Genomic DNA, 12174 nt, shown 5'->3' on the forward strand with positions numbered 1-12174 from the left:
ATAATTTTTCCTATAATTTAACTAAAAAGTACATTTCCTAAACTTTTTTCCTAAATTTTACTCATCTTTCAAAAACCTTCTACATCTCATTTCCCATCTCTATCTCTATTCTATTAAATAATATTTCTCTATTCTTTCTTTATTACTTTTTTCTCACTTCCATTTACAATCTTAACTACTAACTCTTTTGTCTTATTATCTTCTTTTCAAATATCATATTCTCCAAAATACTTATACGATTTTAACTACCGAATATAGTATTATTTTTCAAACCGAAATCCGTATTATAAAAATAGTAATTCTTTTTTAATATGTGCATTCTCTAACAGTAATATTTTGAACTCCTACCTCCAACGGTAACATCTTCAACTCCTGCTTTCAACGGTAATACTTTTTATCTTTTCTCTAACGGTAACTTTTTTTGTCTTCTCTCAAACGGTAACATTTTTTGTCATACATGCAACGGTAACTTTTTTCCTCTATAAATACGCATTCTGCTTGCATTTACATTCTCACAAACTCAAGTCTCATTTGATTTAAAGAACCGAAATTCAACAGTCTCCGCTGATATCTCACTCCCTTCATCAAATGGCTCGTACATTCTTTCGTAAATTGCTCATATACTTATCATCTGAAGATGAGTTAGATGTTGTTCTTAATGACGAGACCGATGGACAGTCATCGAGGCATCGTGCCAATCGCCAACGCCATAAGTTTATTCGGTGTGATCATATTCAAGGGCACGAGCGTCTATTTTGTAATTATTTTGCTAAAAACCCAGTATATCCCTCGAATCTATTTCTAAGGAGATTTCGAATGAGTCGTCCCCTATTTCTCCGTATTCTAAATGAGGTAGAGTCGTACGAGTTGTACTTTGTCCAAAGAAGAGATAGTGCCGGAAGACTCGGTTTATCTTCTAGGCAAAAGATAACCGCAGCACTTAGAATGTTGGCATTTGGGGGTTACTGGAGATTTTATGGATGAATACATACATATTGGTGAAAGCATCGCAATGGAGAGCCTTAAAAAATTCTTTGAGACAATAGTAAGTATTTTTTCAGATAAATATTTGCGGTCTCCAAATGCCAATGATATTGCTCGATTGCTTGCAGTTGGTGAACAACGGGGATTCCCAGGAATGCTGGGAAGCATTGATTGCATGCATTGGAAGTGGAAAAATTGTCTCGCAGCTTCGAAAGATATGTACTCCGGCCATATTTGTGAACCAACTATTATTTTAGAAGCAGTTGCTTCATATGATCTCTAGATATGACATGCATGTTTTGGTATGCCTGGTTCAAATAATGACGTTAATGTGCTAGAGAGATCTTCTATTTTCAAATGACTTGCCCAAGGGCGTGCTCCTCTAGTCAATTACACAATCAATGGCAACCACTACGAGATGGGGTATTACCTTGCGGATGGTATTTATCCCAAATGACGAACTTTTGTCAAGACAATTTCATCATCACAAGGGAATAAGAAAAATTTTTTTGTGAAAGCACAAGAATCCGCAAGAAAAGATGTCGAGCGTACATTCGGGGTACATCAACAATGATTTGCAATCATTCGTGGACCTTTCCGAATGTGGAAAGTTAAGGAACTAACAATATAATAAAGGCATGTGTTATTCTACATAATATGATCATTGAAGACGAGCGTGATGATAGTGAGAAATCGAACATTGAGTATGATCAACTTGATGATGACGTCCCCTAATTCTCGCGCAATCATACAACTGAGCTTACGAACTTCATCCAACGTCATCATAATATTAGAGACACCTCGGCACATTATCAGCTCCAAGCAGATCTAACTGAACATGAGTGACTATTATATTCCCAACAGTCGACATGTCGAATAATTGATTGGTATTTCCTTTATGTCAGTAGTGACTATATTTCAGTTAATTAAGTTTCAATTTGTATTTTCTTTATGTTAGTAGTGATTATATTTGAGGTAATCTGTAATAGTTTTTGAAATTGCAATAAACAATTTCCTTGTTTCAAAATATCAATTTACACAATCTAAATTAAAAATTAAATATAAAGAAATAAATTCTCTTAATATTGTCATCCATCATTGTCTGAAACAAAAAATAAATAAAGAAATAAACTTTTTTACATAAAAAAATCAATCCAAATGTCCTGCATCATTGCGTCTCGCCATGATGTCCCTCTGCAGTTGCTCGAAATATAACCGTTGCAGTCCTGGCATGGCACTCACGTCCATCATCATAATGCGCTGATCTGCTTCCTTCTTAGCGAGCTCTACTTTCTTCGCCTCCAACCTCAGTCTTTCGTCCTCTTGACGGATTTTATTTAACTCTTTTTCCTTCTCATTTTCCATCTTCTCGGCCTCCAACCTCAGTCTTTCATCCTCGAGACGGATGAAATTTAGCTCTTTTTCCTTGTCATACTTCATCTTTTCGGCCTTGAGACGAAAATACTCTTTTTCCTAAGCACGTGACTCCTCCAAAAGCGTATACTTCAGCTTGCTGAGCCCAACAATTTCCTGTGTTGACGAGGCTTGGGCTTTTCGTTTTCCTATCTCAGCTTTCCTTCCCATTGGTCGGTCCAATTCGACCACTTCATTATCTACCACATTATCCGTCTTTAGATCAAAAGCTGAATCCACCGTAGCGCCCGAAGATCGAGTCGAGGTTGGGGACGGAGACATCGTCTTCCTTCGCTTTGGATTTGGATTTGTGGAACGCCAAATCCATTTAAGTTGGTCCTTTAACAGGTGCCAACAATGCTCGAACTGGAAGGAGCATTTCTCTAGCGATGCGTACATAACTTTTGCCTTGTCAAACTTGCATGTAAACAAAAAAGTTTATGTAACCACAAACTCTACCAAATTTTTCTCAAAACCAAAAACCCCTAAAATCTGAGTGATTTTTTTCTTGAAATTCTCGGCATTTCAACAGTCAACACAACCAACAGTCAACACAGCAATGAGAGAAACAGAGTAATTAAAAAAAAAACAGAAATTAATTTTCCATAACTTTCTCGGCAGCCAAACAACTCGAGAGAGCCAAAATAATACAGAGAAATCAATGGCAATGCATGTCATAAAAATGAGAATCGGTTTCCTCAATAAAGCCCAAAACCTCAATCTAAACGAGAGTGACTACCGACAAAATTGCAAATCAAACAGTAGAAGATTCCATGGTATTTCTTGGCAGCCAAACAGCGAAGAGAGCCAAAATAATACAGAGAAATCAATGGCAATGCAAGAATAAAAATGAGAAGCGGTTTCCTCTAACAAAGCCCAAAATCATAAACTGAATCCGAGTGACAAAAATCAAAACAAAATACAAATCAGTGAAAGTGAGCTATAACTTTCTCGGCAGCTAAACAGCGAAGACATCGCCTTGCCAAAGACAGAGTTGCTCTCCATCGGTATGTTTACCTTGATCATGGCGTTGGGAGGAAGAAAAATGGGAAGAGAGAAACATAGAAGGAGAGAGATATTCCAAGAAAATGTTGGAAAATGAGGGAAGAGAGAAACGGTTTTGATTTTGAAGAAACCGAAGTAAAAAACTTACAAAAATTACCGATGGAGGTACGTACTGCGTTCGTTGGTGTTGCGAGGGAGGGGCCAACCGATAGAGAGGGTTTTCGGGGGACGAAGAAGAACCAAGTGCAGATGCGGATGTACAGTAGTTTCCCATATATGGAAAACGACTGTACAGACCATATAAACAAACCGCAAAATGGGGATTGAGATGGAGAGAGTTTTTCTCCAAAACTCTAAAATAATCCCTAAATTATGGGGATGTGGGAGAGATGCAGAACCGGATGGGAATGCTCTGATTGTTAACTTAATGGTAACCTAGATGTAACTAACAAAACCAGCCAAAATAAGTTAGTGTAAGACTTGAAAGGAAAAGTGTGAAACAAATTGGAGAAATGATATTGTAAATTTACCAATTGTGTTATTTTTTTTATTTTAAATCTTGAAAATGTATCTACTTGCATCGGTACCAAAGAAAAAGAATAAAAAATATTGTAAAAAGAGAGCAAAAAACAATTGTTGAGAAAAATATTTTATTAATGAAAAATATAGATGTAAATATGGAAAATTTTTTGAGAAAATTAAAGAAACGGATCTTAGAAATCTGAAAAAAACAAATGATACTAAAGACAAAGAAAGGGAGCAAAAAACTTGTAAACAAATAAAAATATTTCAAATTGAGATTAATGTGCTAAAAGCTATTATGTTTTGGGGAGCCAACTAATCTTATTTTGTGGGCACCAACATCCTTATTCATTGCCGCCAAATGTTTGTTCAACAATACAGGTTTTCTCAACATGCTTCTCCTTTATGCACCACATCTCAGCCCAAACCACATAATCTCCAACCTCTAATATTGCTGCTCCAGCTGATTCACCTGCATCACTCCATTATACATTTTGAAAAGGGAAAATACTCAACACACAAAAGAATTACACAAAAATAATCTCAGAAACTGATATAACTTGATATGATTCGTTAAATTTTAAAGTTATCTTTATTGTAAAATAGATCTAACAGATCAGATAAAGCTTATGCAAAGAATTATACTCATTGTTACTTTTTGGTCTAGAAAATGACATGTATAGTCTTAGAATGTGCAAACCCCATACACTTCCTTTGGAAAAAGTAATTTGAAACCTACATAAAAAAACCCACTTTTAATGGTGGGCTCCACTGTAGAAAGAATGCGTAGGAGTTGCATATACTAGAACTATATCTAACATTACTGTAATATCTAATGCAACATTATTAGCCCTGCACTTCAATAATCTAAACAAGCTAGAGAGCAAAATTAGCTAACTTTCACCAATTTCACAATGAATGAACAATATTATTACACTTAGAAGAAATATAAAATGTAACTACAGCATCAAAAAACTGAAGGAGGAAAAACCCAAAAGGAAAAAGGTCAAAAAAAAAAAAGGAAAAGATTTGAACACCCAGCATGATGCTGCCAATTCCTACTCTACAATTTTCTTGAGGAATGCTGATGCAGCTGCTGACAGGTGGTTCAAGCAGAAGCTTGTTCAGATGCATCAGCAGCAGCAGCAGCAGCTCTCTTCTTGGCAAAGTACTCTTCGGCACGTGCTAAGTTCTTGGCAACTGATGGCTTTACCCATTTCTTTCGGCCAGGAAGCACAGTGAGGGAACAGCCAGCAGCCTCAAGTTTCTCCTTAGCTGCCACTGAAAAGGCACGGGCCTTTATGTTCAGCTTCATTCTTACTTCCCCATCACCTAGAACCTGAAACCAAGAGGAAACAAATGCAGAATCCCCATTAATTCTCATCTATGATTAGAGTGAATCTCGCATCACAGTAAGCCACGATTTGTAGTTTCTTTGCCAGCACAAATGATGCAATAGTGATGTTGTTGTCTTTGAGTACAGGACAGTGATTCTTGAAATTGTGCAACTGAATTTGCCAACATACTTGATGCGAAACTAGGCAGGAGGCATGACAGAGACTGTAGATGTATAAATATTTAAACTGTATAAGCCCAGTGTACTTGGTTACGTGTATTGATATTAATATATTTTTACTTATAAAAGAAATATTAATAGTTCAGCTGATGAGAGTCGGGGCTCTTTGAGCACACAGCTAGTATCCAGCACATCTACTCTCACCACTCATTAACTACCAGCCCACTCAAATCTACCAGTTAATTATCAAAACAAACACCTCAAAGATGGCCACCAAAAGGGTTGCGGAAGAACTCAGACCTTTGGGTCAATGCATCATGAGGCATTCTGAACCAAAGTCCATGAACCACTCAGACCATTCCTGAGAGTACAGAATCACAGCTTAGAGCCTAACTCTTCATATACATAGTCAAGGAGCTTAAGTGAGTTCATTCAAGGGTCTAACTATCCCACAGTGATGCTATATGGTTAAAATTGAGGGTCGTTCAAGAATCTAACCACACCATATATGGGGTAACAACTACCTCAATTACTACCTAAATCTGGGAGCTAAAGTGCTATGGTACCATTTAACCCCCCCCCCCCCCCCCCCCCCCCCCCCAATTCCCCCCAAAAAAAAAAAAAAAACCCGAACTAATACATTCTCCGTAATACCAGCTTGATAAATCATAAATGTATACAGGTCCTCGTAACTACCAGGGCCTGACAGAGGGACTCTCACATGCTAGGAAAAAATAATCAAATCCAGTCATGCCAGCTGAAAAAGGTGTCAAATCAACTGATAAGGGTTAATCAAGAGAAAGAAAAGTTGTTTCCGTTTAAAATCCCAATCTCAGGGATAAACGATAGTTATACATTAACAGGTAAAATGTGGGGTACAAAGAACAGATAAATTACGGGGCTTCCCTAGAGAGAGTGAGACCTACCATAGGAGGCCTCATAATCTTTTTGTCTCTTGAAGTTAGTAAATTTCATTTTCCTATGAATGAAACATGAAAGGGTGGTTTAAGTAATGTCCTATATTATTGTTGATCAGTTGGATAGCCAAATGGCCTACACCTCATTTGTCAGATCCTAATGCTACAGATTGCAAATTATTGTCTATCAATCCAGAAGATTTTAAGTCTTGAGAACTCGTAGATACAAAGGAACGTTCTACATCTGGTAAAAAAGAAATTACATATGGTAGAGGACAACTTGAAGTGCACCAATACATGAAATGCTATCCTAGTCCCCTTTCTGAATCAACAGAGCCCTATCCCAACCAGTTGGTACTCTATGGATTGCAGTACAATCTATAAAGGTGCAGTAATATCATTTTAAAAGTTCCTCTCAACATAGCATTGATACTTCATAAAAGTGAGTCTGTTTTTTGGAGGGCAGCAGCCTGGAGTATAGTATGATTGAGAATAGTTGTCACATAGGAAAATCTATTCTCTTGCTTGAGTTTTTCAAAATTATACAACAAAGGAAAAACCCACACAATTTTTCATAAATTTTGGGAAGGCCAGTCAGAACAAAAGAGGGTAGAAGTTTGGGGTGGGCTCTAACTCAAACGAAGTAGGAATCTATAATGCCAAACTTGGACTCTGAACAGGGTTGGTGTCAGTTTTGGTCTCCAACTCCAACTCCAAGTAGGATCTAACTCTGGCTTTGCTCCCCATGCTTGGCATCAGAGCAGAGTGGGAGTTGGCGAAAGGAGATCAATATAATACCAATCCCAGAATAATAAAAATGATAAATTCTATTAAAACAAAAAAAGTAAAAATATGGAAACCAAACATCAGAAGCCGGAATTTTTACTCATTTGCTTGTACATAGAGAAAAGGTACTCTCATGGGTTCCACCAACACAAGGTAAAGTTAAACTTAATTTTGATGGTGCTTTATTCCATTCTTCTGGTACTGTGGGTCATGGAGTGATAGTGTGCAATGAAAAGAGTGAGGTTTTGCTAGCATGTGTCGAAAGGAGGTTGGTATGTTTGAAGTTGATGACGTTGAACCTGCACTCCGAGGTCTACAGATGGTTTTACATCTGGGTTTTTCAGCTTTGATTCTGGAAGGGATTCTTTGGGGGTTTTTGATGCTATCCGCTCTCGGGGATCTGATTTATCTAGTCAGAATTCTTTGATTCTGCAAACACAACTTCTCCTTTGTTGGCTAATGGATCATGAAGTTTCTCATGTAGGCCGTGAAGGAAATGAGGTGGCTCACTTGTTGGCAAGACATGCAAGAATGATAGATGATACTGTACAATGGTATCAATGTCCAGATTTTATGCTTTCTAGAGTCTTGTTAGATGCTGCGTAAGCTGTGTCTTTTGTACACTTTCTTTGGTTATGAATGAAGTATTTTCCATTATATAAATATATATATATATATATATATATATATATCAGAAGCCAGAATCAGAGTGATACTTGATTACCAGAAAAAGGAAAATATAAACTGATTAAATTGAAATGAAAGAACTCCAAAGATTGGGCTTGAACAAATGGAAGAGAGATTTGCCACAGGAATGAGGCAAGGGAGAGAAGTCAACCATGGGAGCCATATAAGTAGCCATTAAACCGAGCCAAAACAGTGGTGTTGAGGATAGAGTGCAAGGAAGTGAGAGAGAGAGGGCATGAGTCTGCTGCATGAGAAATAAGTGTGGCTAACGAATAAGGGATTTAGGCAATGAATTAAAACAAGAGATTGTGAGAGAAAAAGAACAATGATTAAAAAGGTCAAATGGCACTGTTTTGACTTTTGAGGGTGAGTAAAAAGGCGTGTAGTAATGGGGTGAGGGGGTCTCGAAACCTCAAACTCAGTAATATAAGAACTTACAGATCGATCAGATGTGCTGAACATCATATATATTAAAAAAATGGTTCTTTTGATTAAAACATGGAATGAATTGATTTTTAAAAATAAAAATGGAGTCAACGTCACATTTTTTTTTTTAGCCTTGATTGGACGAATCGGATTCTAATATTTTTAAAATTCTCAACTGAAACTTGATCTCCAAAAATTATGGTTATGATCAAAGTGGAGTCAAAGGTGAAAGATTTAAAGTCAGAGTTCGGGATTTTTCGACAACCTTAGTAGAATTTCACTCAATGGGAAAGGCAAACTATATACAAAACTTTTTGAGTGTTGGAGAGGTCTTCGGGGTAACATCCATATTGCTGCTGTGCGCAAAATTATTCCTCTTTGTATTATGTGGTGTCTTTAGATGGATAGAAACAGTCGATGCTTTGAAGATCGGGAGCGTTCCTTGGATGAGCTTAGGAGATTTTTTTTCAACACACTTTTTTTCTTGGGCTTTTGTTATCGATTATAATGGGGTTAGTTTTCATGATTTGCTTGTATCTATTACTAGTTCCTAGTTGTTGTTAGGTGTATTCTTTGTATGTTTTCTGTGTACTTGGGCTATGCCTACTTTTCTTTCAATTAAATGTTTACCTTACGTATTAAAAGAAGAAACTATATACAAAAAATATGAGTATAATTTGTACCTTTAGAGGGAGTTTCCTTTCTCTTCCTGATGGATTAATTAAACCCTTCTTCTTCAATGTCTCCAAAGATACCTCTTCTCCTTCTTGAAACCCAGCGGCTTCTATGTCCTTTAAGTTAACCGGGACATACTTAGGTAAACCAGCATGCATACCTTGTAAAAAAAACGAGAAAAAAGAGAAATACATCAATGAGACGTTATACTTATGCAATCATGCTCACCCACACACATGGAATTGTATTTGTAAACCCAAAAAAAAAAAAAGTTATCACCCCACTCCTAAGGATAAGAAAAGAAAAGGGATGGTAGCTTCACAAAGATTTCAATGACAGTTGACCAAAGAACAAAGTCTCACTGCCTTCTTAGAGAAAGATGGCATCACACCAGATAGAAGCAAACTTATCTCGGTAAATTTTGTTCTCAATTCAGCATACCTCTCTTAGTGGCATTCCAGTGGTTTTATAGTATTCTAAAAAGAGAACTGGTAGAACTAAACATTCTGACCAGACCAGAGACCTGTAATCCTAATAAAATAAGAGACAAACAAATGAACTGAAAAAGACTCCTAATTCTAGAGATAACATGCTGTACTTATAAAACAATTAAAGATAAAACAACATAAACTGACAATGCATCTTAAAAGATTCCATTTTCAAGTAAAATCACTATCCATTTTGCATTATCAATGCTATTACTTATTTTTACGGCCAAAATTCATATTTTGTGGCTGGACCAAAGGAATCTCAGTATATGTAAAGTAATGTGAAGGCACATTACATGATTGTCACATTGCGTAGGAAGGTCTTTCTTCTATGGTTCTGCATATATTCTCAGTACAGTTACTAAGGGGTGAAGGCATATTGCATGTACAATGGGAAGTTAATTAAGAATAAAGCAGCATAATATGGTGGAAAACAACACCCTGTTTAATGAATCGTATTACTGCTTTGAACGTCACTAAGTTGAAATGAAAGCTTAAGGCACAAAGTTCCCTGGGAGAGGGTACTTGTGAACTGACATTTCAGAAACAACATGGTAGACTATTTTTTCAATCTCTATAGCCGGGTTAGAACTCAACTTATCACCAAACAAAGAAATTAAATGTATCCCTTTCGGCCATAGCATTAATCGGAACCCACCAACGAAAATAACCACCAGGCCTGTACCCATGTTAATGAGACTAGGCACAATGTGTAATACAGAAAGATAGCCCATGAATCTTTGTACTTGGCAATCTCTATTCTCCAACTATATCGGTTCCTCAAAGCAGCAAAGTTTTCTCTCAGTAAAACACAAATTACTCACCAAGACAACACGAGGAGAGACAAAATATGTAATCCACAAGACACTTCTAGTTCACCCGTACAAAGCTCTGATTGTAACTTCAAAGAAGGATCAGAAATAAAAGGATAACGAAATAAAAGGCTTCTCCCCTTACGGATTAGCCTAATCTTTCTCTTTCAAAGAACTAAATCAAGGGTAGAAGTTGAATTGTAAGCCTGCCATTCATGAGAAGTGCTCAATATTCCAATCGGTTTTACCAAAGCCCAATACAATACAACAATTCCCCCATCCACGCCAAGTTTGCCAACACAGCATGGAGTTTGCTGTAACTCCAAAATGCCGTAGTACTAGACACCGAAGGACCCATTTTTTATTTATTTTCAAAACTTACAATGTAACATAATTCTACCTAATTTTACGCACACAAATATACCACATTTAAAACACTAACACGATCCCAACGTTGATTTCAATCAAAACACGCAAATTCAACCATAAAAACCAGCAGAAGCAGCCATTATACCTCCCGCAATTCCCTTCAACTTGGGAATTCTCCGATAAAGCGGCATTTGGCCGCCCTCAAACCCCTTCCTTACTCCGGGCCCGGACCTCGATTTCTGACCCCTCATACCGAACCCGCAGCTGTTTCCTTGCCCTGCCGCTATACCTCTTCCCTTTCTCTTCGCTTTCTTCCTCGACCCCGGCTGCGGGCCCAGATTGTCAAGCCGGAACCGAACGCTGGACAGAGGAGCCTGTGCAACAAAAGCATCTGCCTGGTTGAGCACAATTAACGGTCGCCTTTCTCTGCTCCTGAGGTTTAGCTTGAGCGATTGGAACCGACATGGACTTGGCCTCAACTTCGTAAAACTTCCCTACAACAGACAGCAGAACGATTATAGCGGAGGAATAAACAATGGAAATAGCTTCAGAGACAGACAGAAAGAAAGAAAACCTTGAAAGAGGAGGGAGGCAGTGTTGTTGATAGAGAGAGGAGAGCTGCCATGGAATAAGGTGTGTGATGCTCAGTCCCAGTGCAAAGGCACGGTTTAAACGGATATGGGTAAGGGTAAGAGGAAGGGAAGGCTCCTCTACAGTCGATACGTATACCTTCTTCGTATCTTCCAATGAAATCAAGCCACGTTGTGAGGTAAACTTCTTCACATAAAAAGAAAAATAAAAAAGCAGAAATAAGCCAACGTCGTCGTTCTGCGCCCTAGCTACATCTTTGGTTTCCAACTTGGCTCCGTTTGATTTCATGGTTTACTCGTCTCATTTGATTAAATGGTTGGTTTGGACAGTGAGATGAAATGAGATGAAATGATTTTAGATGAGTTGAGTAAAATATTGTTATAATATTATTTTTTAATATTATTATTATTTTAAGATATGAAAAAGTTGAATTATTTATTATATTTTATATGAGAATTTGAGAAAGTTATAATGATGAGATAACATGAGATGGGTTGAGAATGTTTATGTATTCAAATAGGGCCAAATATTAACATCTAAACACCATTCAAATATCAACATTTTTCAATTTCAAATTTTTAATTTTTCAATTTTTTCATCTAATCATTACAACTTTATCAAATTTTAAAAAAAATGTAAAAAATAATTCAACTTTTTCAAGTCTCAAAATAAAAATAATATTAAAAAATAATATTATAATAATATTTTAATTTTATAATATTTTTATTTAACATTTTCTCTTTCGTTTCTCAAAACTCCATAAAGCATCTTAATTCAAATATTTCACTATTATTAAAAAATTATCTCACTATCATTTACATATTTTTCATCTCATCTCATATCATGTGTGTAATCAAATGAGATATTTTATGTTATAAGCATATTTAACCGTAGTCCAACATATATACAATAATACATTAATTTAGGCATTCTATTTTTAATATTATTCTTTTTATGCACGTTGAACGTATTTAAAAAATATA

General features: G+C 36.6%; 1 protein-coding gene across 1 annotated transcript; it reads right to left on the reverse strand.

The window, feature by feature from the left end:
- Positions 1-4813: 4813 nt before the first annotated feature.
- LOC121244614 (50S ribosomal protein L15, chloroplastic) lies at positions 4814-11333 on the reverse strand. Its single transcript, XM_041142764.1, has 4 exons — positions 11175-11333; positions 10746-11094; positions 8940-9091; positions 4814-5263 (listed from the first exon to the last, which is right to left on the reverse strand). Exons 1-4 carry the CDS (start codon positions 11223-11225, stop codon positions 5033-5035), a joined length of 783 nt encoding a protein of 260 aa, XP_040998698.1. The 5' UTR covers positions 11226-11333; the 3' UTR covers positions 4814-5032.
- Between the last annotated feature and the right edge of the window lie 841 nt (positions 11334-12174).

The sequence above is a fragment of the Juglans microcarpa x Juglans regia genome, chromosome 8S, assembly GCF_004785595.1.
Source record: "Juglans microcarpa x Juglans regia isolate MS1-56 chromosome 8S, Jm3101_v1.0, whole genome shotgun sequence".
In the NCBI taxonomy this organism is placed as follows: domain Eukaryota; kingdom Viridiplantae; phylum Streptophyta; class Magnoliopsida; order Fagales; family Juglandaceae; genus Juglans; species Juglans microcarpa x Juglans regia.

What these genes read in the sequence shown, in the direction of transcription:
- LOC121244614 (XM_041142764.1), bottom strand. Translation starts at nt 11,225, where the DNA reads ATGGCAGCTCTCCTCTCTCTATCAACAACACTGCCTCCCTCCTCTTTC. An exon ending in TGCCTCCCTCCTCTTTCAAG is followed by an intron (nt 11,095 to 11,174) that starts GTTTTCTTTCTT and finishes TGTCTGTTGTAG; the next exon opens with GGAAGTTTTACGAAGTTGAG. An exon ending in AAAGGAAACTCCCTCTAAAG is followed by an intron (nt 5,264 to 8,939) that starts GTACAAATTATA and finishes TCTTGGTTTCAG; the next exon opens with GTTCTAGGTGATGGGGAAGT.